Here is a 27,892-nt window from a genome sequence, read left to right on the forward strand (position 1 = left end):
GTGAGCAGGTAAGTATTTACGTATCGAGCAGATTAAGGCGGGAAAGCTGCGAACAGGAAATACTTATAGAATATAAAAATAGACTTCTTTGTCAAAGTGTCTCAAAGAGCTATTTTTCAGTAGAACCAGTCCTGTACTGGGTCAAATTCATAAAAAGCAGAAGTTGAATTGGTTTTCAGTGGTGACACCGTTGAAGGTAGACAGACAGAAGAATCTGAGGCAGTCTGAAGTCATACACTGATATCTAAAATCCCCTTTCACAGTTTTTTGTGGAGGTGAACGTTGTCTTAGATTATTCTCTTTAATTATAATTTATTTTGACAAAAAGAACAAATACCAGACACCTTTTAATAGTATTTTGGATATTTAATATCTGAATGAATTTTCCTTTCTAAAACCAAAACAGCAACAACAAAGCTAACGTACTGTAAATGACCATTAATAAATGAAGGAAAGATAATCACAAATAAAATCAATCAAAATAATAAACATCAGGTGTAAGTATGAATGAAAGGCATTCATCCTCACTGAAACAAAAAATGAAGATGAATCATGATAAACTACTCGGGAACACCAGAGGGTTGTTTCTGTGAAAACAGAGCAGCTGTTCTGATATCGGTCTTTGAAAGCTCAGTATTTATTTAACGTGAGCATGAAGCTGAAGCACATACACTGTAGAGAGTGTTTGATAAGATCTTCTGGTGAGAACTGGGGATAAAACAACAATATCTTATATCTTACATATCTATCAGTTATTACTTTAATAAACTTTATTTGTGTAGCACTTTGAACAAATTGAACTTCAATTTGGATGTGAAGGTGAACTTGTTATAAATACACATACACATGACATAGACCTGGTTACTAGTTGGTTAAGGTTAGAAAAAAGATCATAGTTTGTGTTCAAATAATAATCTTACAACTCCTAACAGCGTAATGTAACAGCTTAAAAATCAGTGTAATATAATAACGCAAAGTAACATAACAATGAATAGTAACAGCGCATCGTAACAGCGCAATGTAACAACATAACGCAACAACTTCTTTACACCTTCCTGAACCTGAGCCATAACTTTACTGTTTTTTGCAAAATAATAAAATATTTTCTGAAAAAAGTGGAAGGTTTTCTCTTGATCGAGTGTTTTTACAGTGTGCGCTACTTGTCTGTCCTTGTCAGCTTCATGAACTGCCTGAGGCTTTACTGTACCCTTTAAAAACCATGAGGCAGTAATCCGACACACCTTTGAAAAACATGCACACATGTGACAGCTGAGGTTACAAAAGCATACATGATGCTAGGGGAGGGAGGAGGAGGGGTCTACACATGCAAGACTGGTTGTAGGTGTGGAGGGAGGGGGATGAAGCTGACATAGGTGTGTTTAAGTACAGTTTGTTCTGTTTTGACCTCCTGCAGTGGGGTTTTCCACACATAGAAAGGACAGGCTGCCGTACGCTCTGGATTCCCTGAACTCATGGCTTGGCTCTCCTTCATAGAAGTAGGCCTGCTGCTTTTGTTAGTGATGGCCTTGGTGAGTATTCACTCTGAAGCTACTCCTAAATTTCACTTTGACTCACCAGGACATGCTGCAGGCCATGGTGGAACTTGTCATTACAGAAGAGTCATTTATACTTTAAGTGGACTAATTTGCACTTTGTTAGATGCAATTACTTGTGGTGATAAGTCACGTTTCTCTAATGATTTATGAATGCTCTAGTTTAATTGTTTTTCAAAGTCTTTCAGAGTTGCAGATCATGCTAGTCAGAAATGTATTGTCAGTTCTGCACATAAATACTGCTATATAAATAATGCGTTGATAAGCAGAACCTTGGTGCTTGTTGTTTCTGCTGTAACTACGGTGTGCCACAGTTAGAGATCAATGAAAAGCTGCTAGCTCACTTCATGTCAGCTTGTTTGATATTGTGTCAAGCCGCGCTAAAATGGAGACACGCATGAACAATACTGTGGTGGAATGAGTTAGATGAAGTAAAAGCTGAGAGCTGAGGAGCATCTATCTGGCTCATTTAGACAGTGTTTACATCTTGGGATGTGACCTCATTGAAGTTTTTAAACTTACAGAACAGTTTACCATCTATTAGTGTTAAGATAATATGTATATTCAAGCCCAGTCAATTTTATTCATGCAGCCCATAAATTGGCCTCAGGTCATTCACAGTTACAATAAAGTAAGATTTGATAAGAGATTTAAGGATAAAACCTTTAGAAAGTATCATTAAATGGGTTTTACAGAATGTATTTTGTCCATGGTATTGGGCTTTTGAGCTGAAAAAGTGTCCTATCATGCTGTATAGAAATTTATGCCCTCCTGGCCAGGTTTCCCTTGAAAAAGAGGTTATTGTAGAATATCTCTAATGGCTGCCATTTTGGCTTGGTGCAAAATGGCATCCAGCCTGACATATCTGTAAAGGATCGGGTTCACTAATGTACATTGAACTATACATGTTATAGAATTAGGGTTGCAAAAAATCTTGATGAATCTGACAGTAATTTCCCCACTCCCTTATCATGTCTGGAAAGCGTTTCCTCTACGGTTTGTTTTTCTTCTTTTTTTTCTTTTTGTTCCATACAGTTCATCAAACTTGTATTCAAATCCATCTGCAGCTAAAGGGTGGGTCAGTGGTGGTCTCAGGCCTTGTTGATGGGGCCAATTTCAGATGGGAGTCAGCCTCCTGCCAGAGGGTGGGGAGGGGTCGCAAACTCGTCAATCACCTGTGAATGTCCTACTGTTGCATGTATGCTGTAAAAAATAAATAAGCCTATTAAAACTAAAGACAGTAGCTTACCCACCCTCCAAAATATTATATTATATTTCACCCTTCAGGAATGTTTAAACAAACATTTTAAACTGATTCTGAGAACACTGTACAGTGCTTTAACAACAATCCCCATTTCCATAAAAACAGCTACAGATTCCTCTTCATTCCCCTCTTTAATGGCATTTATACTGTATATGTGTGTGTCCATAATGAGAAATGTCTTGATGAAATAATCCAAAGGCATTGCAGAGGTACATTTTCTGTGTTGGAAATTACCTTTGTTCTCTATGAGCGACCACAGTTTGGTGTTAACAAATAAATCAGACAACACAGAAGCAGTTTAGTGATACCCCTGCAGTTGTGGCCTTCAAAGGATAATTCAGAGTCCTTCTTGCCTGAAATTGAGACAAGACCAAGTAAAAATGCTGAGACCGAGACCAAAACCGCTCTTGAGTACTCCAACACTAATATATCTCTATATAACCCTCTCGCTCTGCCTGAACAGTACTAACTTGTCTTTTTTTACAGTAGCCTGCAGTCAGGAGGGTCCTTCCCCTAAATAGTTGGCACTTGTTCAGACCTCCACCAAGGGTCAAAATATCAGCCCCTTTTAATTGTATGCATCTGTGTCGTATAGTTGGATATCCTAATGGCTTTTGTTAGTTTATTTAAATGTGAGTTTGTTCTGTTAAGAGTATCTCGAGAGGTCAAGAGGTTTATGTGTGGTGTCACACACTGTACGCTGCTTGCTATGCCCATACAGTAGCTAATGAAACCATTATCCACTTATTGCACCGATTCACTGCTGTCCAACTACATGCTCTCTAGTATTAAACACGACAGCACCAGCAGCTCCAACAACATTGTGATGATATCGGCAGACCTGCTGCCTCACACATCACACTATCACAACACAGCCCAGGTCCAGACTCAAGCTCTTTAACAGTTCCCCATGCTGGGAGAGGAGCAGTGTTTTACCTCCACATGGTGTGACCAGGTGCTGCATACCATACATTATTCACATTCAGTGCTGGCGTGCTCCCTGGTGCTCAGGAGCTGGACCACACCTTAGACTCACCTCTTTCTCTCTCTACACACTCTTCAGCAAGATTTTTTAATATATACACTCACGATCAGTTCCCTTAGCCATTTTTGACTAATATTGTATTTAATGTGTACATGATATAATCCATCCAGTTAAATTTGAAAACTGAGAAGAATAATTGTTAAAATATAATTGATGTGTACTTTCTTTATTTGATTTGATAATTGTTGACTATACAGAGACGTTGTTACTACTACTAGGCTTCTTGAATATACAGTATATATGGCATTAAATAGCGCAAGTGAGATATTATTGTCATGTTCCGGACATTTGCACGAGGAGATTTTCTTGATCTGGACCTTTTGGAATTTTAATTGAATACCCCTGGTCTAGAAGTTAATTCATGAGCACACAACCACCAAAACCAAAGCCAAAGCAAGAATGTGTGACGCTGCTCAGCGAGCTAACCTATTAGCACAAAGGCTAACCCAGTAGCATAAAGTCTACCGGGTTAGCCTGTAGAAATACATAAATAAATGTTCGTCTCATTTCAAGAATAACAAGGTCTCCATCTAAATAATACACAAAAAATAACTTTTGAAAAACTTGCAACTTAAAAGACAGTGCTTGATTTTAGAAAAATGAAAGAAAATTAAAAAGAGTGTGACTGGAGTTAACATTTTTTTGTTTTTGTTTAATCCATTTCACATCATAACGGTCTCAGTCAACTTTATAATAAACAATCTACACATCTTGCCCTCAGTTCAGATTGAAGTGGGTATATGTTAGCTCAAAAGAGTTATGTTTGGTCTCGTAGTGGCTTTTCATATTGGCGCATTAAATAATTGCCACAATATCTGAACATATGAGACAGAGTGGACAGAGCACCAGTAGGAAGAATGAACAAAGAAGAGTCCGTCCATTCTTTGTTCACTAACAAGGACCACGCCAATAACAGTATGAGTTTCGAGAGGTTTATTGCATAATAGAATGATAGTTAGATTTACGAAGCGGAAAGGGTCGAGGGTTGAATAGATATAGGGTAGGGGTAGAGGGATGTAGGGTAGAGGGATGAAGGGATTTAGGGTAGGGATGCAGAGATGAAGGGATTTAGGGTATGGAGTCAAGGTAGAGGGATGTAGGGTAGGGATGAAGAAATTAAGGGATGTAAGGAAGAAGAAATGAGGATGGTTTGTAGAAAGGAGGTTAGGTGATCGATGGGGGACCGTTGGTGTCCAGTGGCTGGCAAGAACAAGGGGAATGGAGACTGTAGGGTGGGGGCTATCTCTTCGGAAGCTCTGGCGGTGCAGAGTCCCCTGTTGTTCCTGTAATCCTGCAAGAGAGAGAAAATAGAAGGACAAAATGGGGTTGGGAGGGAGGGATGTGACGACAGAGTCGAAGAGGAAGTGAACAGGTTCGTTGTGCTTAAATACTCTGTGCAGAGGAAATGAGCTGTGTTCTGGGCGTGGCCCCGTTCCTGAACTAAGTTTATAAAACTACATTTAAAAGCTCTGTTTTCGCAGTCCACTTTTCTCTTTTTAGAGCACGTCATGTGAAACTGCTCCTCGGACTTACTTACTTCTCCCATTGCTCGCTCTCTCGCCCTGTCTCTCTCTTGTCCAGTCTCTCTCCTGTCAGTGTATAAATCTCACTTGACTCACGATGCATTTTGGAATACACATATTTGATCGGTAGTAGTCACGTGAGATGATTTACAACGTATGCAATTGGTTTGTGTGTTTCCTGGACTGCTGAACGAGTGCTAGTAAGGCTAGAAAATCTACACAGGTTAAAATAGAAGCGCTCCGCCAAAATGTATAATTCTCAATTATCCATCAGTTATAGGTCTGGGTCCATATCCGGACCGAGGTCCGCCTATTAGTGACCCCTGTTCTAAACTTTGCTGTCGGCCCATTTGTTTGTGTTTTCTTCCATGTTTTGTGTTGTCTGTTGTTTGTCTGTCATGTCTTCGACTATCCACCGTACACTTTAAGTCACTCCCTCTTGAACTGGGAGAGTACCTACTCTTACCTAAGCTTAAGATGTCCTTCAAAACTGCGTTTTGATAACTACGAATGTTAAACAATATTAAAAGGGATTCTCAGAACTAAGAAAAAGCTCTTTCTGTCCGAAAACGTATACCGTACAGCCGAGGTCCCCAACCTTTTTTGCGCCACGGACCGGCTTCATGTAACACAATATTTTCACGGACCGGCATTCAAAGTGTGGCGGATAAACACGACGAAATAAAATGATACGATTGGCATTAAAACAAATATAAAATGCATAAATAAATACTACTCACAATAACGCTGAATCAGTGAGAGCCCTGAGCTTGTTTCTCTGAAACAAGACGGTCCCATTTGGGGTTAATGGGAGACAATGACACCCGAAGTGTGTTCCTTATGTCCAGTCTACTTCATTTTGTTTTGATTGCTGTCACTGCAGAACATCCTGCTTCAAAAGAGGATGTGTGAAATGGAAGCAAGTTTTTCAGTGCTTTAGTGGCGATCTCAGGATACTCAGCCTTGATTTTAATCCAATACACCAGCAGAGTTGTTGTCTCAAACATACTTTTAAGGCCACCGTCATTTACAATCTCCAGCAGCTGATCTTCCTCTGTTGCCACATATTCTGCAGAGCGGGCTTGGAGCGTCAGAAATACTCCTGATATTTAATTAGACTCCTGATATTTAATTAGACTCCTGATATTGTCTGTTAAATGAAGTTTTCTTTTTCTTGGAAGTTGTCGGCTCTTCTTCTGTCTCCTTAGTGGCCTTTCTCCCTTTGCAAAGAAGCTCTCCAAAAGTTATTTACTCATTTTCGCTAGTTTACGGGCTTCATTATTATTAACGTATCACGTGACTGAGACAAGCGTCTTGACATGTGTCAACAACCACAGACGGATGAAATTGCCAGAGAATCCGGTCATTTTTCAAAATAAAACTTAAAAAAGAAAATCAATAAAACGGAAATAATATATTTATTCTTTCTGTGCAGCCCGGTGGTCGGGGACCACTGCCGTACAGCACTGCCCACTGTACTGCTACTGTCTCCATTAAAAGCAAGTGAACATCTGCTGTTTGCTTTCAGATGCTCAGTGCTGAGGCAAGAGAGAAGACGCGAAAGGCACTAAGGAGGAAGAAGAGAGAGTGGATCCTTCCTCCTGCCAAGCTGATGGAGAATGTTGACTACAGAGAGAAGGAATTCATTGCCAAGGTCATTTGGCTCTTTAGACATTCAAATCTTATTTCCTTTAATTTGCATATTGGCATCAGAATGTGTCAATGTAAACTGGAATAACAGGAGCTGCTTTCTGTCACATCATTGGATGGTCTGCCAATAAGCCTGCAGGGATTAACCCATTTTCACATGTTGTTTCAGTCAGTTCTAGCCCTCAGCTATACCACTATGGGGAATTTGTCCCTGGGCTGAAATCTTTTAATTCACTGTTCTTTTAAAAGCCAGACAATTAAGCAAGAGGCCAAGTGATGGAGTAAAGATTACAATTTACTGGACCAGAATCAGAGGATACTAGACTCCAACAGGAGGCAGAAAAGGTGTTTTCAATATTCAATGACCACACAAGACAAAGAGTTAAGAACTGGTCTCCCTTTTCTTAGGTTTTCAACCACTGAGTTCTTTCCAACTTCTTTTCTGTCTAACTGGATGCACTCTAAAACAGGTTATTCAGAATCTCAATTCTCAATACTTGGATCCAGCATTAGGTAGGTAAAAGTATTGAAACAATACCAGGTTCAATATTATCTCTTTACAACTTATTTCAACCTTAGAATAATTCACTATTCACTGCATCAGCAATAACAAAATCACCTTAAACCAAGGCACAATAATATGAATACTCAGTCCATTCACTTAAACCAGTGAAGGTTACAACTCAGTCAGACACAGGGAATGTGTTTGAAGAAGAAGGTAAGTACTCTTTTTTTTTACTTGACTTTGAAAAGACAAAGTCAGAGTCTGGAATCTGGGGTTGTGCAAGTGGTGCTGAGTGTAAGAGTTATGCTGGCCTTGTGCAGGTTATGATGTGGCAGGAGAGGGGCAAGGTTGGCAGTTCTGGCTCTTAGCTCTTCAAATCTTCAAATATTTATATTGTACATAGTACCTAAATGTTAAATGTTTATGCTTAGTTTCTCTGTTCTATTTTGTTGTCTTTAATGTCCTTGTTTTTATATTTCTCTTGTTTATTGTATATTCGATGGGAAGCAATGTGTAACCGGAGTCAAATTCCATGTATGCGCACGCATACATGGCCAATAAAGCTGATTCTGATTCTGATTCTGAAATCAGAGGAATCAATCATCCAGGAATCTAGAAGTCTCGTCTGGGTTGGCTCGCCATCAACTTCAAATCGATAAACAAAAACCTGACCTGCAGTCCTTGATATGGCCAGAACTGTCTATTAAGCAACTGCTCAAATGTCTGTCTTATTAGTGAAGGATTCTTATTTTTATTTAACTTCAACAAAATATACACATGGAACTTAAAATATTTGAAATAACCTTTACAGTAAATTAATTTCTGAGTAAAGTGAAGATACATTTCTATTTTATACTCCTATACACTTTTTTAATTTAAGCAAAACAATGTTACGTGAATTACAAACCCTTCAGTGTACACTCGACAAAATAATGTTGTCTTCTATTCTTTTTTGAAATTTAGATTCAATATACCAATGAAATACAATATCTGACAAAACATAACTTTTACTGCTTCAGTATTAAATGGACGGTACTTGTGTAGTTTTCCGACCACTCAAAGTGCTTTACCACTACATGTCATCATTCGCCCATTCACACACTGTTGAAAGGGGCTACCATGCAAGGTGCCACCTACCCATCACAACTCTAACTAACATTCATATCCATTCATACACTGTAGGAACAATTTGGGGTTAAGTGTCTTGCCCAAGGACACATCAACATGGACTAGCAGAGCCGGGTTCGAACCGCTGATTGAAGGACGACCCTGCTCTACCACTGAGCCACAGTCGCCCCTCAGTTCAGTAGCTTTACCACGTCATATTTTTATATTCTTTCCAGTTGAGTTGTCAAACAACTTTTCTTTAGTTTAGCCCTACAACAGTTGGCTAATAGCAGGTGTCATCCCCTAATGCTAATTGTGTTAGCTCTGAACACATTCACTTGAACTCGCTAGCTTAGCCTAGCCATTTATTTATTTTTACTGCGACATTGGTTGGCTTCTGCTTCATAGCAATGGATGAAAACGTTTTTACGGTGCCATTCAACAGTAGCCATGAGAGGTGTCATATTTCAACACTAAAAAAGCAGTGTTTAAAAGTCCTTAAATTCTCTGTATGTGTTTTGTTGCCAGATTCGCTCTGATAGAGACTCATTTAGGGAGGTGCATTATTTTCTCACCGGACCAGGAGCTGACAAGCCACCCGTCAACCTCTTTTTGGTGGACCCTGACACAGGGTTTGTACGTGTTACTAAGGTTCTGGACCGGGAGGAATGCAAATCCTACAATGTAAGTCTCTCTTTAGATAAGTTCTACGCCTCGTGCTGTACTGTGTGGACTGAAACCTGTTGTCGTCTGAGTTGTTTTGCAGCTCCCATATACATATATTTCAGTTGGCTGTCGACGTTTTGTGACAGTAATATGATGTAGATTAAATCTCTGTTGACAAAGCTATACAAGTTAATGTTGTCAGAGGTAACAGCAGCTATAAGAAACTGCAGCTCTTATGCTCATGGGCTGCAGTTGATGCAGGTGTAAAACTGGCCTGACAATGAGTTTCTACAGCCTGAGGTTCATTGTTGACCTTAGAATTCAAGTTCTACTTACTGTGTTTCTTCTGCAGCTTTCAGCTACATATTGTGGCCTTCATAAGTGGATTGAGTTTGCTAAGTTAGTCAAGTCAACTCACTAGATTTCTTTTTAAAACAAGCTCCATCTGCTGATGAAAGCTCTGGAAGAAAATCTAGTCCAGATGAGGGCCATGAAATGTGGCTGAAAGTTTAGGTATAGACAGTGGTGTACAAAGTACCCAAAAGCCATACTTGAGTAAAAGTAAAGATACCTTACTGGAAAACGACTCCAGTAAAAGTGAAAGTCACCTATTAAAATACTACTTGAGTAAAAGTCTTAAAGTATCTGATATTTACTGTACTTAAGTATCAAAAGTAGTTTTCTGATATTAAATGTACTTAAGTATTGAAAGTAAAAGTACAAGTAAATGCTGTTAATAAAAAAGCAAAGGGTCAGAATTTTGAGAATTATGAAGTTTATTCTTTTAAGTGCTGTGGCCACCATGACCAAGGACAAGGAGTTGTGTTGAAAATAATTGGGTTGGCTGTGATCCATCCAGGAGCAACAATGTTCAACATCATATATTGTACATAAGTATACTTTTGCATCTACTATGAACTATGGGCCTGATTTGAACACAACAGGCAAAGGTTTTGCGCAAGCTGAATCTGCAATTGGTCGACTGCTACCATCATAACTCGATCTGATCATCCACAAAATTACTCAAATATCAAAACATGATCAATACTAAAGTATTACAAATCGTAATGCGGCGCTCTCGTTAGCTAACTAGTGCTGCAGTGATTATAGCTATGATGACTCAAATCAACAACATCTCACAACTGTCAACACTTCCTCAGCTCACTAACTCGCTAGCGATCTGTCTACTACACTAATTGTCTCATTTGATTTACGATAGCTAGCGAACGTTAGCCTAACATACACCATGTATAGCTAAATTAGAAGATCAGACACCTGTCCCCCCCCCCCCCCCCCCCCAAAAGATATACTCTGTGGGAAACACTGCTAGATATCTGAACAGGTTTATGATCATTATGATAACTAAACATTAACGTTGCGGCTCATGGGATTCATCTTAATTTACCTCAATGTGTTTCCTGTGGTTGGATGGGGAGTTTTTGAATGCTAATATTTCAGTAGCTTCGGGTAAGCATAAGAGGCACTTCATCCGGTACGAAGAATCTTTCACTCCAACATAAGAAAACATTTCTCGCAAATATGGCGACGGTGTTGGTCTTCGTCACCACCGTCGTTTGTTGCGGGAGCAGCAGGTGCTTCCATTTCTGCTTCCATCATGAAATCAGTCATCGTAGAGTGGAATTCTACTCATGTAGTCGCTCGCTAGCGAGCATCCTGGGCATCACTGGAATCAAAAAAACGCGGCTTTAAGAGCACTTGTTTGCAGTTGCGCATTAACGTGATTAACCAATGATTTAACTTGCAAGCTAGGTCCACTGATTCACAAATCTGCTTGCTTGCAGTCTGTGTTCCACCACAGTCCCAACGTTGGTCTCATGATTCATTTTTTTTCTAAAGATAGATTTTATTTTGTAGCGAGTAACGAAGGTTTCAGGGGAAATGTATCGGAGTCAAAGTATCAGTTTTCTTTGCAAAATGTAGTGAAGTAAAAGTCAAAGTCAAAAGAAATATAAATAGTAAAGTACAGATATCCAAAAAGACGACTTAAGTACAGTATAGTAACGAAGTATTTCTACTTCGTTACTATACACCACTGGGTATAGATTTAGCACATTTAGTAACCCCGTACTTCTGGTACGTTAAGTTTTGTGATGCTAAATCGGGCCAGGGGGGACCACCACGCCCGTCTTTGAACTCCGTTTTGATCTCAATTACACACCTGTAAAGTCTCATGGCTTCATGTTACAGGGTTGGGATGCTGTCCCGGTGACAAAATCTGTTCACAGACATGACTAAGCTTGTCTCACTTCGTTATGTCCTTCATGCAGCTGACAGGGATTGCTAAATACAGAGATGGGACCACAGCAGAGGATGACATCCCACTGACTGTCACAGTCCTGGACGAGAATGACAACCCTCCTCGCTTTGAGATGCATTCAGGCCACATCGAAGAGGCTAGCAAAGCAGGTATTGTCACTGTTTAAACACTCTCCATCAGCCTTTTTCTGTAAAGGATGGATACGATCAGAGGTGTGCAACAGGTGATTGTTTGTTTATGCTGCCAGTGCTGTCAATCAAATGTAAAGCACACCCACATAGTGCCGATGAAGTAGATCGTCCAACCCAGTCTCACTCCCAATCCAGTCAAATACTGACTGACTCTCTTGCATAACTTATGCACTTAACTAACATACACAAAACAAATTATGTGAATTTTAACTCAAGCACCCGCAATCTTTTTTCCTTAACCTAAAAAAGTACTTTTGTTGCATAAGTAAACCTACATTGTAATTTATTTTGAAAAGACACTATGCCTGTAATAAGACTAATACTAACAGAAGAGGTGAACCTAGAGTGGCATAGTTTAAAGCGTAAGGCCACTGACCAAGAATTGTTATTGGACAAGTGAGAATGTGTTGCAACGTCTGAGTTTATCAGTGTTCAATTCTAATAAAGTGAAATAAAGATGTGCTTTCGCCAAACTTTAACTTTGGTTGTTTGAGATTCAGTCATGAATATTTAATCTTATAGAGAAATACTTCATCAACTTTTATGGCATCTACATGTTTGTGAGAACAGACTTTTTCACTCAGTTTTTTGGAAACCGTCATTTAGACTCAGTAGTAAAACAAGGATCAGCATGATGATATGAGTGGGATATGATAATGGTTGATAATTGATGGTTATGTACTATATAGATGATCCAATATAAAATCCTTTAACATTCATTAATGGCATTCCGGCAATCTGTTTTATTAGATCTAAACATAATATAGAAATTTAATGGATTCTCATGAGATGGTGTTGTGCTGTTGTGTTCCACTGCAGGTATATTTGTCATGCAGATCGAGGCGAAAGATGATGACCAACCTGGAACAATTAATTCAGAGATCTCCTACTCCATCATCAGCCAGGAGCCGGCAGGCACAGGTCACATGTTCACTATAGACAGAAAGACAGGCAAATTATACGTCAAACAGGCCACGCTGGACAGAGAGGTGAGGCTACTGCTAAGTGCGCATAAAACACAATGCACATGTGCTGCAGCCTTTTTGTGCAAACTAATGCTAAAAGCTCTCTCCGATCTGTCTGACCAACCCGGTCTCCCTCTCATTTCATCAAATAGTGATGTTTGGTGAGTGCACTTCGGCGTCTGGCTTTCAACTAACTCCAGTGTGAACACCTCCGTGTCATGTGTAGATGCTCAGAGCGACTGATGTAGATAAAGAGAGAGAAAGTCAGCTTAGGGAGGAGGTCGGGGTGGATAACAAACTTTCACCCAGGAGACAGCTGTTCATGTCCCGTATGAAACCAAGGCCATGGTTGTACTGACTTTTGAGATCAGATGCACCATATCAGAACTTTCATTTTCTATAAATTCTTCACAATAAAAGTCCCCCGTTATTTTGCTATTTAAAAGCTTTTATTTTGAAACAGCAAAATCAGTAAATGTTGTGTTTTTATCAGCAATAACTTAACTTAGCAATAACAGGACTCAGACAGCAGGTCTCAGCTGGGCTCCAGTCCTGGTTTTCCTCCTCTCTTCTCTTTGCTCTCCTCTGGAGAGGAGCTCCCGTGTGGGGGGAAGATGATGGAGACCTACGTTTGATAAATTGTCCAGTTTGTGCTTACATGCTGACCACCCCTCACTGAGATCACAACTCAATCAATGCGAGGCAGGCCACCACAGCATGTGGTCTGTGTGATCGGATCCCAATGCAGAGGTCCAGACTTGAGGTTGATGAGTCCTGACAAAGGTCGCATTGAAAAGACAAGTGTAACCACGACCCAAGTCAAAGTTGACTTATTTTAGCTTACTATTGTTACTTTACTCATTTATTTAACTGGCAACCACAGTCTTTTCCTAAACCTAACCAAGTACTTTTGTTGCCTAAAACTACTCAAGTAACCCTAAAACCTAAGTAAACCTACGTTGGAAGGTTATTTTGAAAAGACACTAAGAATGTAATGAGTGGTGACTGACCCGCTGTCCGTGACACGTTCAAAAGTGACACTAAAGGGGAACCTAGTCATAGTGTGTAGTGTAGGGACACTGACTGAGTGTCGGTATCTGATGATTTAAGAGTGAGAATTTGTTGTTCTAACGGGGGAAATTAAGTCGGATTAAAATTAAATTCAGAAGTTTGATGAGGAGTAAGAATGAGTCGCTCATCTCTCTGTCTCTCATCATTTGAACCACTCACAACATCCAACAACTGCTGACCGGTTCCCTTGATTTACCAACCTTAGTCTCGTCCTGTAGATGACAATCAATCATCAATCACACTTTTACATAATTTGAATTGTGGGAACATCAGTTGGAGCAAAATGTCATCTGAAATTTAGCCTCAAGGTGGAATCAAAGCAAGTTTTACAGCAGCACTGTATTGCCCTGAGGTACTTTGTCACCCTGTAAAGACACGTCGGCTGACTTTTGTCAAAACCTGCACAGTACGTAATTCATCCAATAACAGAAGAATGTGTCCGTTTTTCCTCCAACAGACTCATGACTTCTACAAACTGGTTGTACAAGGGACTGATCTTGGAGGGGCAGTAGGGGGGCTAACAGGGACAGGAACTGTGGAGATCAAGGTCCTGGACATCAACGACAACCGCCCTGTTCTAGAAAAATCCGACGTGAGAAAAATGCCATATACAGTACACACAAACACATGCACACACACATAGTTCAGAAACGGGTATATCAGTAAATGAGACAGGGACGATAAGTGAAAGACTGATATAATATGCACATTTTCCTTTTCTCTTTTTTTAATTTCCTCTTGTTAGTCTCTTGGTGGGTGGTACATAAAAAGAGCAGCACTTCCACAAGATTAGAGGACTCACCAGAGACAGTCTGTGCAGCAGAGTTCGAGATATCCTGACTTTTAGTTTTTGGTAGAATTCAAGGTCCAAAATCACTGAATACCACATCTCTCTTAATGCAACTTATTAGCATAATTTATTCGACTCTACCTGTGTGGTGAAGGCCCAAGTCATACTGAACCCTAAGGGCCTTTTTAAATCCGTGTGCTCTGATGAGCTGTCTGATGAGACAGTATCAAGGTCGGGAGAGTACCAAACTGTAAAAGCAATTCTCACGTAGGTCGTTGCACCTCCATGAAAATCAAACCATCAGTTATTTTAATCACAACAAAGACAGCAAACACCTTTTCACTGCAGTATATATGAAAAGATTTGGTATTTTTCTAAGACACAAAGTATATTTTAAAAGATATATCTTCCTCTTATGTAGTGTGGGCTTTTTCCTGACTTGATGTAGAATCAAGTTTGGACAAGAACCTATCAGCATGAACTGAACTATAAGAGCAATATCTCCACAATTCCTGATCTTTGGGATCAGTATGTTCTGCGCTTTCAACTGCCTCTCAAGGTTTTAATGTAGCACAAAAACGTCGTCACGTGACTTTGGTCACATGGTAACAAGTAGTTACATATGGAGAGCGATAACAACCACTACCTAGCCTCCTTTAACTTTCTCAACTGACTCCTGCTCGGTGGCTTTTGACCTCTTCAAAGTGGATGCTAGGGGTGAAAAAGATATCGATACACTTGAGTATCTCAATATTATGTTTTCTGATAATGTATAAATTCTCAAAAACACTATCGATTTTAACCTTTTAACCACTAAGCCTATTTTGAGCCCTAGATAGTGCCCTAATAGAGCCATAAATAGTTTCCTGCAAAGATTTGTGGCAGCCAGTGGTTTATTTTGTGTTGATGTTGGATGTTACAGAGACTGTGATAAAGGCAAAAGCAGATCCCACTGTTATGATTGCATAAAAAAGTACACTTTTTTTAACTCTTTACTCTTTCATGCATATGATGGTGCAGTCTTTGTGATTTTAGTTTTCCTGAAATAAGATTTGAGGTAATCGCCATATATGGCTTTGCTTACAGCGTCACAATATATTGAATCATAACCCGCTGTATCATGATACAGGGGGATACATCCTCTAGGCCATTACACAGCCCTAGAGGATGCTGTGGGTGTTTTTTTTCAGAGTATTTACATCTAATTTCTGTTTCCAGTGTTCATAACACACAGAAAGAACAGAGATGACAGTCAGACATGAACAATTATAGCTTTTCGAAACAATTTAAACTCAAGGCTGCATGCTTTGAATCTTGTTGTGTTTGCAGTACTCTGGCTCAGTGGATGAAAATGTTGCTGATGTAGTTGTGATGAGAATCAAAGCTCTGGACAAAGACCTTATAAACACAGACAACTGGCTGACGGTCTATTCAATTGCTTCAGGAAATGAGGATAATCTCTTCTCCATTGAGACAGACAATGTAACCAATGAGGGCATCCTGAAGCTGATCAAGGTATTTTTGTGACTTTACATACAATGTTTTTTTAAGTTGTTTTTATTTACTGTATCTAGTGTTGGTTGGGTCCCTAACATCTCTTATTGTCGTCTCTCCACATTATTTACCCTGCATCTCCGACCAAACAGCCTGTGGATTTTGAAGAACTCCAGAAGCTTGAGCTTGGCCTTCTCATTGCAAATGTAGCTCCATTTGTGGAGGGTGGTGCTATGCAGATGGATGTAGACATTAACGTTGGAGAAGGTACACCTATAGCTGCCGGTGCCGGAGCTGGAGCTGGAGCTGGAGCCGGAGCCGGAGCCGGAGCCGGAGCCGGAGCCGAAGCCGGTGCCGGTGCCGGAGCCGGAGCCGGAGCCGGAGCCGGAGCTGATGTTGGAGTCAGTGTTGGAGTCGGTGTTGGGTTGGATGCAGGACTTAAGCCAGGACTCAAGCCAGGACCTGGAACAAAGCCAAAGCCAAATGCACCGACTAGCTATCCCATTAAAATAGCAGTGAATAATGTGCCGGAGGGTCCAGCATTCATACCCAACACCAAGATTGTTCCTGTATCAGAAGATGTAAATCAAGCACCTGACGATGGTGTGATCACAGTGTTCACTGCAACCGATCCAGACACAGGAGAGCCAGCTGAAGATGTCAGGTTAGTCTAGAGAGGAGACCACAGCTGTAGCTGTACTTGGACACTGATGTTTGATGTTTGTTATGTTTCAACCAAGTTGCCAGAACAAAATGCTGCCATTGTATTGTATGTTTCTGCAAACCACGGATATGTTGACTTTCAACATTTCTGAACCAAAAATCAACATTTCTACGCTTGTATATCAATGTCACAGTGTTTTAACCGCTCGTGGTGCTTTTAATGTTTCAAAACTGCATTCTCAATTAGGTTTAGGCACTAAAACTACTTTGAAAAGATCATGGTTTGTTATTTTTGGTGGCATACAGGATATGAATGGTATCCTGTGTGAGAGTCGTATGTTTGATCCGTACATCCACTGCAGTCTCCTCCCTGTGCAGACTTCAGCAGATGTTTGATTTGTAATGTATTTTTGATATGTCAAATACAAGAGTAATTCGGGAGAAAATACGGTCCCTCGAAAACGTAATTCAGAATGCAGTTCTATTGTATTGGAACGTCATTTTTAAGATACCAGGCTGAATGTTTATTAGTCTTTAGTTTAGTCCTAGTCTTAGTTTAGTATATTAGCATGCTAAACTTTACTAGTTAGCAGTAAACACAAAGTGCAGCTGTTTAAACGCAAGTATTTGTCAAATTAATATTTTGACCTGATGATGATGATGTTGACCCAATAGTTTTTTAACCATTTAGTCAGGCGGGTAACGATAGTTAGAAAGTCAAGTAAGCCTTAGCCCCATCCTGCTGTTTTTTTGCTCTGAGATGGATAAAAGGGTTAATTTCACTCTCCTGTCTGTGTAGCTTGAGCCAGGAAGTGATTATCTTAGGGTGAAGACTGGCAATTGTCTCCTGGCTTTACCAGCACACTCATGGCCCTTTCAGACACAACACCACTGCACTCTGAAACCCATTATTTCTAGTGGCTCCTGCTGCAATGTGCACTGAAACCAGTCACATCGGCGAGGGTAGCAACTGTCCATGCGGCCAAGGTGACATCACACCATAAGACACTGCCCTTTGCCGGGTTCCACGCAGCAGGTTTTTACCTGTCCATGCACATCCAACAATTTCTAATCCTTACATTCTAACTATGTGGATGGCCGTAGAAAATGGAGACCTTTGAAGAGCTTTGAGAATGTTTGTCTGCATTAGGGAAGAACCCTGCACAGAGTACAAATAGGTTTCTTCGTCACGATTCCATTAGCTCATGTCCATGCGACCGTCCTTGCAGAAGTATAACCAAGGCATTACTTTATCCAAATCACTACTTTTGGTGAAACAGTTTACTGTTGCATATTATTACTTTTCTTAATACGTTTGTTCCTTTTGGTTGAACAGTTTACTGTTACATTTTATTACTTTTCTTAATGTTTTTGTTCCTTTTGGTTGAAGGAACTGTTACATATTTTTACTTTTCTTTATGTTTTTTGTTCCTTTTCCTACATATGCGTTGTGCTCCAGTTATGCCAAGGCCTATGATCCAGACAACTGGTTTACCATCGATGAAGAAACAGCTGAGATTAAACTCAACAAGGCACCAGATAGAGAGTCACCATTCTTGGTGAATGGTACCTACATTGCCAAGATTCTGGCCATAACCAAAGGTAATCCCTTTTTTACTTTATAATCCTGTAGGATAGTTGTTAACGAGAAGGCTTAATTTCTGGCTTCTCGACACTGTAGAGAACGCCTTTGGCTTTCCCCCTGAAGGACTCCATAAACATGATTTATCACCTGTATAATTATGAGTTGCATGAGCAGCTCATAAACAGAGTTGCCCGAGGTAATCTATGAAATGAAGTGCACTGATCTCTGACAGAAACCTGCCCGATCACGTTGTGACTCAGGGTGTGTCAGCCATAGAATGAAAAACATCCAGTGTCAGATTTAACACACCTCCTTAAAAAACTCTAGTGTCGAAGAAACTATTGAAATGGGGAATTATCCAGATGTACCAATGTTTTGTATTTATTGTTGCATTTTTTTAATTTATTTAACTTTTTTTATGTATTTTCTTCAAGAATGTACTGAGCAGGTAGTTTCAGCAAGACTTATGTTTGTTCATTTTGTGTAAAGCTGCTAAATGGGGGGAATAGAGAGAGCTATGACAGGCGACAATGTTCCCACAGCTGGAATCAAAGTGGGGATGTATCGGCCATATGGCACGCACTATAACAATTTCGCTACATGCAATAAAGTCTGTGTTTTGTTTGACTTACTTCAGCTTTATCATCCTCAGACATGCCATCAAAGACAGCCACGGGAACAATAGCCATTAAAGTCACTGACTACAACGACCACTGTCCCACCCTGACCACCACCTACAGCAGTCTGTGCTCCGATGACAAAACTGTTAATGTCACTGGCTTTGATGAGGATGCTTATCCCAATGCTGCTCCATTTACATTCAGAATCGTATCTGAAGGGACTCGAGGCAGCTGGGACGTAGAAGTCATCAATGGTAAGAAAATGTGCAAAAAGAAAACGTCACGCTGTAATTGATCAAGATATAAATTCTCACTCCCAACTCGTCAAAAAAAAAAATGTTCTTAAAACTTAGTTACATATACATACAGGTACATAAAATTTGACGTCTGCATTTAATCCATCCAAAGCATTTAGGAACAGTGGTCTGCTGGGAAGTAATGTGGGGTTCAGTTTCTCGCTCAAGGACACTTCAACGTGCAGGCAGAATGAGCCAGGGACCAAACCACCAACCTTGTGGATGAGGGACGACCCACTTTACCTACAAGCCACCGACCCAAAAACCATGGCTTTGTCACCCTTAGTGTATCAGACCAACGCGCAAAGACACCCTTTAGTGTCTGTAGGAGATGTAGGAGAAGTAAACCTAAAAACTAAGTAAACCTACGTTTGGAAGAATATTTTCAAAAGAGACTATATGCATGTCAGGAGCAGAAACTGTACATTTCCTGTTAAAACAGAAGTTTATTTTGAAAAGACACTGCATGTAATGAGCGCAAACTGACACACTGTCCCTGAGTCCAAAACTGACACTAGATCGTTACAGTTTGAAGTGTAGTTATTTGACGAGTTACATTACATTACAGTCATTAAGCAGACTTGCAATTCAGTATCTATACACTATAGGCACAGCTACGAGAGGAATTTGGGGTTAAGTGTCTTGCTCAAGGACACATTGACATGGAGCCGGAGCTGGGGATCGAACTACCGATCCTCTGATTGAAGGATGGCCCTGCTCTCCACTTAGCCACGGTCAACCCGTGTTGAGAGCTGAGAGTTGAGAGTGAGAATGTGTTGCAGCTGCCTATATTGAATTTAAGTCAGTGAGCTACGATCAGGTATGAAGCTAACAATAGCATAGCATTTTTTAGATTACGATTTTTTAATTTTTTAACAAATTCAAAATAAAAATTTATTATTTCCTAAATAAGATCATCCCTTAAATTAGATTCTAGATTTAAAGATTTGTCAACAGGACTATAGACTTTTTATTTTGTATTTGCTTGTAATGGTAGCATACAATAGTAGGCATATTAGTATTGCACTATCAGTTTTACAGTACTACAAGTATCACTACTAAAGTTGTTAGTAATGATGGTAATACAGCGTGAAATCCTTTGTTGTCTCTAGCTACGAGTGCCGCTCTTCACTCTCTTGAGTCACTGTGGCCCGGCTCATATCAGCTGCAGGTGGAGGTGTTGGACGCTCAGGGTCTGTCTTGTGAGGCCAAAGAAATTTTTACTGTGGACGTTTGTACCTGTGCGGAAACAAAGGACTGCACGTTGAAGCCAGCCAGACAAGTAACTACTTCATCTGAGCTCTCTGCCCCAGCCATCGGCCTGCTTCTGATGGCATTGTGCTTACTGCTGCGTGAGTTGAGCTTAAACAAACACCCTAGTACACACAATTACCACATCATATAGACAAATACCCAGTTTATTTCAGAGATTTAAGTATTGTATGATTGAGTCTAAGGAGTGTAGATTATGACCCACTCAAACGCTGCTAAAGCTATACTGTATATCCAACTATGCTGAGAATGACGTGGACATCTTTGCATTAGACAAGTGAGAACAGATGTTCAGGGGGAGAGACAACAAACAGGGCTAAACACTGTAAAGACTGTTTAGTTGAATACAGCATATCATTAACCTATTTTGTGAATATTGTTTAAGAGTAGTTCTTTGCAAACCAGTAAGTGAATTTACTGAAAATTAATCCATTGAGTATTGCATTACTCCATTACAAGGGAAAGTAAGTTGCAATGTGATTTACACATATGAAGGGGACAGAATATCTGTGGTGGTGTTGTATTGGATTGAGTTATTTTAAGAAGTGCCTATAATAAGTATGGATTCAGAAATGACCATAAGAGGCAAAGTCCCTCCTCTTCCGGTGTCCGCCATGGGCCATTTTTATTTATGAAAAAAATATGTACGATAGTCAAAGACAAATAATTGTTTGATCCCTTTAGAATTGTGCCATGAACTACACATATATTTGTCAATTTAAAAGAATCATCGTCATGAAAATCGCAGTTTGCCGTAGGTTTGTTGTAGTACTATTTAGTTTAGTTTCAAACCAATCAGTGAACTACATCCCTCGTCTCGCACAATGTAGGTCACCAACACCAACATGGCCGCTACCTTGGCTTGCTAGCTAGCTATGTAACTTAGCTACAATCCACACAAGAATGCAACATTGTCCTACACTGATTGTATCAAGCAACTCTTTTTATCAGCTGGGTAGCGAAAGAACTAGCAAAACCCAAGTAACGTCACATCCTGGTGCGAAACACTCACATTGTGGCTTCAGCGAGAGTCTTCATTAGGCGAGTTTTGGGTGTGTAGTAAATTCGTATTTTCACACGCTTCTACTTTTATGACAAAATGCAACTTTCTTGATGTGCAAATTTAAACATCATATATGTAATTCAATTTTCTCACCATTGACTACCACAGATATATCTCCGAAATAAGGTCCTATGGTGGTCCACTTGGTACTTTAACTCTCTATAGCGTAAAGTCACCAACTCTCAATTTAACATTAGAAGATTCTTAATGGTTGGATTTATTATACAATTACATTGTATTTTATATTTAATTTCAGCTTTTTTGTCTCCTGAGATCAAAAATACCTTTAAGTTTTACTTTAACATAAATGTTATTGCTTCTCTCTGCAGTCATCCCTCTTCTCCTGCTGTTCTGTCAGTGTGGAGGAGCAAACACCATCTTTCCTGACCAATTTAGTGATCTGCCATTTGACGCCAAAGAACACCTCATATCCTACCACACTGAAGGCAGAGGCGAGGATAAGGTTGGCTGTCATTTTCTATTTCCTTTTAGTGGAAAGAAAGGTTACATCAAGGATACATAAATCACCCTATCTTACCTCTTGTCACTAATCATTTAAATTGAGTCCAGATAAGGACAAACAGGAGGGTTCAACCTGACACACCCCTTCTAAAAACGGATTAGTCATATTATCTTTCAAGTATCTAGTAAAGAATTACTCAAAATGATGTTGAAAGTTTAACTAAATTAGCTCCCACTTATAGTTGGGCATGATATGTAGTTGTAAAGCTTGTTGCATCATCTTTCAGATTTAATGGTTTGGAGTCTAATGACTTTTAACCTGTATGCTTTTTTCATACCACACCCAGATTGCCATGTCAAAATCATACAAAATATGTGTTGATTGGTCAAATTTTCATTTTTCTGTTCTTTTTTTAGGAAGTTCCACTCCTAAGTGTCCCTATTATGTTGGGAAACCAGAAGAAAGTTGAAGCCGTACAAACAGCGAGCTTCAATGCCAATCCTTCAAAAATTACAGAAACTCGTCAGCAAAGGGCAAGCTACGATGAAACTGTGCAGAAGATTTGGGATACCAACCAAAGTTCGATGGAGACCGACAACGCCTACGGGTTTTCCATGAAATCTTTCAACCATGGCAATGGCAGTGCTTCACTCAGCAGACAAACATTTGGTGGCCAACACACGACAGCTCTGTACGAGGATATAGCCCTACCTGACGCTTTCCTCCATGATTACTACTCACAGGTACTGTGTTAGCTTTGAATGCAGCTGTTTTTCACCAGTCACATTCAAACAGATGTTTATTGACACCAGTGTTTGTGCTTTTTCCTTGCCCTTAACAGAAAGCGGCATGTGCTGTGCAAGTGAAAGACTGTTTTTTGGAGTATGACTTTGAGGGCCAGGGCTCCTCTGCTGGCTCAGTGGGCTGCTGCAGCCTCCTGGGGTCTGACAACGACCTGCAGTTCCTCAATGACCTCGGGCCAAAGTTCAAGACTCTGGCTGAGATCTGTTGCCCTCCTACACCTACACCCAAACCTTCTCTGACACACAGAATAACAGGCGCTGTCAAAACACACATAGTTGATATTGCTGAACCGGTTATTAAGCCCAAAATTGATCGCATTGATGAAACAAAGCATACCGATATAAAGACAGAGAAAGTCAAGTCATCTACTAACATCTCCAAATCATCTGACAGTACTGTAAGCACTGCCCCAGCACCCATGACACTTCCTCACTCCAATGTTACTAACATCGGTCATTCCTCTAACATCAGTCATTCTGCTAATCTGCACCATCAAGCCCAGACAGTCATACTAGAGCAGCAGCCAGTTTACTATACCACCGGCCCTGTACTACAGCCTGTGCACTATGTAGTTCAACCACAGTTTCAGAACAGTGTTCTGCTGGCAGATGGGGCCCATGGAGCCAATTTTCCAGGCCTGTATGTAGTCAGTGAACCTCAAAGTCCTTCTTCTGGTCTCATAATCAGTGGAACCCAAGGTTCTCCTTCTGGGCTACTTTTACGGGGCATTGAGAGCCCCACAAGCCCTGTCAGGCTCGCCAGTCCTGTAAGCCCCAGCCTGTTGCTACCTGGTGGCCCAGGAGTATCTCAGGGCTCAGTCCCTGCAGAAGGCTGGAAAATGGTAGGGCCAAATCCTGATGGTAGTTATATGTTAGTTAAAGACATGGGTAGTCCAGGTGAGGCAAAGGGGGTGAACCCAGGCACATCTCAGGGCACTTTGCCAAGAGGTGCTATCCTGGTAAACGAGGCTGCTCCCCCTCAGGGGGTGTTAGGTCCAGCAGCCCAGGTGAGTGTGCATGGCATTCTGCCAGGACACACCATTGCTAAAAAGGGGGATGTTGTTGCAGTAAACAGCAATTTGGGGCAAACATGGGTTGGGCAGCCAGGGCAGATGGGTTTTGGGCCAGTTACTGTTTTGGGAGTTGGTGTTGGACAGCCAAGAATGGGAATGGGACATGTGGTGACTATGAAGCCAGAAGGAATTTGGCCGACTGGGATAAATCCAGTTGGGATTAGGCAGATCAGTCTAAACCAGTTCCAAGGAATTCCACCATTTGAGCAAACAGAGGATGCTAGTGGCTTTCTAAGAGCATGTAGAATAGCTTTACCAAAGAAAGACAAGATCACCATTACTATGGAAAACGCTAAAACTCATCAGCCTTCAAAGGAAGAGGGGATGATGAAAAATCTGTTTCAGGATGACAGTAATCCAGGTCAGAACATGCATGAGGATACAGTTGAAGAAAAGCCAGAGGTGGTCACCTACACATCAGAGCATGATACAACACTTGATGATGAGAAGCCTTGTAAGGTGGTCCAAACTGTACTTGAGGACAATGAGAGTATAGAAGAGTATCCAACTCAAACATCAGAAAAATCTTCAATTGTAAATTTTGAGGGAATTGCTGAAGATCCAGCGAACAAATGTACAGATGTGATAAGTCAATCAACAGAATCCAATGACCCACAACATAAAGCAAAGGAAGAAAAGTTAGAACTGCAGAAAAAGCATGTTCCCTCTGAAGGTTTTTCCAAGGAAGGAATATCTATGGTCATTGAAATGTCCTCCACAGAAGCTTTGCAGTCTGGATCAGATGTCACAGATTTAGTTAATACAGTCAAAGAGAATGAAGAGTTATCAACATTCTCTCAAGGAGAGGGAGCCACCTCTACTTCAGACCCCATCAACATTGTAGACGATCAAATACATGATAGCACAAAAGATAATGTGGGCAGATATGAAGCAGCACCTTTGAAAGAAGAGGAAGTGGAAGAAGAGGGGAGTTCAGCTCAGCTGAGCATAGTTGAAGGTTCAGAGGACAGAAGTGCTGACGTTGGGTCAGAACCTCAATTAAGTGAAGTCACAAAGGAACTAAGTGACAAGGACCTGGAGGAAGATATCAGTCCAGCAGAGAACATTGAAAGAAATCAGGTCATTGCCACTTTTGATAGTATCCAGGCAGAAGAGAATATGGAGGAAATTACTACTGTCACCAGTGATTCATATGAAGAGGTTAAGGCTGAGCAGGAGCAAGTCTTAGATCCTGAAGTGGGAGTCAATACTGTGGTTGACAAATTGTCAGTAGCTCCTCCAAATGAGATTTCAACAGAGACTGTGAATGAGTCTGAAGAGAGGTCCATCCCTGATCAAAAAGCAATGCCAGATCTAGGGAATAGGATAGATGAAGGTCATACAAAGACAGCTATTGCTGATTCTGAAGCAAGAACATCATTGCAAACTGTGAGTAATATTTTAACTAATCAAGAAGATCTGGGTGACTCAAATTTGATATTAGCATCAGCAGAAATGACCACTCAAGTACAAGCAGAGGGCTCTAGTGTCCTAACAATGTCAATATCAGAGCAACATCTGGATATAGCGAAAGACAGTAGCGCTGGCTACAGAGAAGAAGATGATGCTACTCAACAACATATAACGTCGGAATCAGGAGTATACAAGGATCAAGTCAATGCAGATGCAGACAGTATAAGTGATGTAGAGAAAGAGAAGAGTATTTTGGAGGAAGGAGTGTCACAGCAGAGTTTTAGCGCCCCCAATGACCCCCAAGATGAAGACCCTGAGAGACAATATGCTTTGAGTTCTCAAATGGAGGATAATTTCACCTCAGATGACAACATTACTGAAGATGAAGATGCTTTTGGGGAAATGGCGTCACCTTTACAGAAAAATATAAGCTTTTCAGATGACCAAGATGAAGGGAGTGCAGGGGAAGATTCATCACTCACAAGTTTTGAAGTGGATGGTTTCTTAATTTCAGATGATAACATACATGTTCCAGAGGAAGAGGACGAGGAGACTGCAGAGGAAATGTCGTTGTTCATACATCAAAATGTTAGCACCACAGACCACCAAGATGAAGATATTAAAAGAGAAGCTGTATTAGGAAGTTCTCTTTTGGAGGATCAGATCATCACAGGTGACAATATGAATATTGGAGAGAAGGAGGAGCATATTGTGGAAGAAGTGGCATCAGCCATGCAGCCACATCTTAGCATCTCAAATGACAAAGATGAAGAGATTGGAGAAGTAAATGCAGGAAGTGTGATTCACCAAGTAGAAAATCAATTCCTCTCAGAAGACAGCATAAGAGACGGCCCGACAGAGGAGAATATTGTGGAGGAAGAGCCACCTGTACATCAAACGGCTTTCATCTCAGATGAAGATGAGGAGAGTGGAAAAGAAGATTCCCACACAGTTTTTCAAGCGAATGATAAGCTAATCTCAGATGACAGTGTAAGTGATGGAGAGAGAGAGGCACCATCCATACAGCATAACATTTCAGGTGCACCAGCCACAAGTGCTCACGTAGAGGAAGAAGACATTCAGTCTACCCAGCTGTTAGAAGAGGACTCTCAGCCTTTAGAGACTGAATGTTTATCTGAGGAAGATCTTAATTTAGCAAGTCAACATGCAGAGATGAATCCGGTGGCAGCAACGTCAAAGGTGGTCGAAACTCAAGAAACTCCTTGTGAAGTTACTCCACATCAATTAAGGCAAGGGATGAGCTTTTCTCAGACAGGAGACCTAACTCTGGATATTCCTGAGAGACAAGAGACGGTTGGTCGAGCGTTAGTGACGGGTGCTAACTTGGAGGGTTTAGATACTGTGGTTACATCTTCGGAGAAGCTGAGGTCATCCAGGGTGGCCACTGGACAGGTTTTTATATCCAGTCAAGATAAAGGGGCTAGTAGTAGAATATTGGCATCTGGACAAGTTGCTGAGGGTGAAATTAACCAGTATGATTACCACAACACAGACATAAATCTAATTGAACAGAGTAAGCTTGGAGATCTCACTTTGAAAAAAGGCAAAGCAGAGGTCACTTTTGACCCAGAGATAACCGAGGGATTAGATAATAGTGCAACTAATGCATCTGGTCAGGGATCACCAACAGTTTATTCAGAGATTAAAGTGGTGGACAAAACTATATCTTCAGTGTTGGAAAAAGACCCAGGCTCATCAGAGAGAGGAACTAAATGTTTTATTGGAACGTCAGACGTAGCTGAGGATGCAGGTGACCTTGGTCAGAATGAGAGAGTGCACATGACTAGAGAAGCAGCAGGGGTCTGCCCAAATACTGTGGGGAGAGCTGGTTGGACAGAGGTTGTGTCAAAAGCTTCAGATTACGTGGATGGTACTGAGGCAGGTGGTGGTGAAGTGAGTCCTGTACAGCTTCAGTCAGTCATCAGCCAAGCTCCTCAGAACAAATCCAGAAAGAGTAAAAAAGACTCCAACAAGAATCAAAACAGCCCCTCTGGAAAGTGCAAACAACAGTGATTGCTTACCCGTAGCATTAAATGTGGAACTGGGATGCCCCATTTGAATTGGGCAACTTTCTGCACCAATGTCATCATTGGAGTACTTCAACCATTTCTTGGGTTTAATAAAATTAAATCTTTAAAAAAGGAGGGCTGTTTTTATAATACGGTAAATATAATACACTCAATATATGTGAGGCTTCTGTTCACTTTAGATCTTCATCTGGTAAAGTGATAAGAAAAACGAAGTGCTCGATGTACTGATACAGCTCAGCTGATGACAGTGATTGACCAGTCAGGCCTGGTTTGTGTAGCAGTGTTGAGGCTGTGTGGGGCAGACAGGCAGAAATTTAAGCAAGTCACGGGTGAAGGGCAATGCACACCGGCATTTTTTGACACACTCAAGACCAGACACCAGCGGTGTCTTGGCATCGTGACCTAGACAGATTGAACCGCACCAACCAGCAATGATTGAAGTCAATGCATCAGGATTCTACTCTGTGGTAATTCCCAATGTTGATGGG

At 40.7% G+C, this 27,892-nt stretch overlaps 1 protein-coding gene across 2 annotated transcripts; it reads left to right on the forward strand.

Annotated features, from left to right (window-relative positions):
* Nucleotides 1-1,397: 1,397 nt before the first annotated feature.
* Nucleotides 1,398-27,549, forward strand: LOC306694785 (uncharacterized protein). Of its 2 annotated transcripts, XM_079157796.1 has the most exons (14): nt 1,398-1,529; nt 6,914-7,039; nt 9,176-9,331; nt 11,602-11,740; nt 12,602-12,771; nt 14,276-14,410; nt 15,938-16,123; nt 16,255-16,766; nt 18,225-18,367; nt 19,003-19,224; nt 20,379-20,618; nt 21,931-22,064; nt 22,481-22,807; nt 22,906-27,549. In XM_079157796.1, the coding sequence occupies exons 1-14, from the start codon at nt 1,473-1,475 to the stop codon at nt 27,385-27,387; spliced, it is 7,029 nt and encodes a 2,342-aa protein (XP_079013922.1). In that variant the 5' UTR covers nt 1,398-1,472; the 3' UTR covers nt 27,388-27,549. The 2 variants fall into 2 exon arrangements, with proteins under 2 accessions (XP_079013922.1, XP_079013923.1); XM_079157797.1 differs by lacking the exons at nt 1,398-1,529; nt 6,914-7,039 and having other exon boundaries at nt 9,203-9,331; nt 12,602-12,703.
* The last annotated feature ends 343 nt before the right edge of the window (nt 27,550-27,892 follow it).

The sequence above is a fragment of the Pholis gunnellus genome (genome assembly GCF_910591455.1).
Source record: "Pholis gunnellus genome assembly, chromosome: 4".
NCBI lineage: Eukaryota > Metazoa > Chordata > Actinopteri > Perciformes > Pholidae > Pholis > Pholis gunnellus.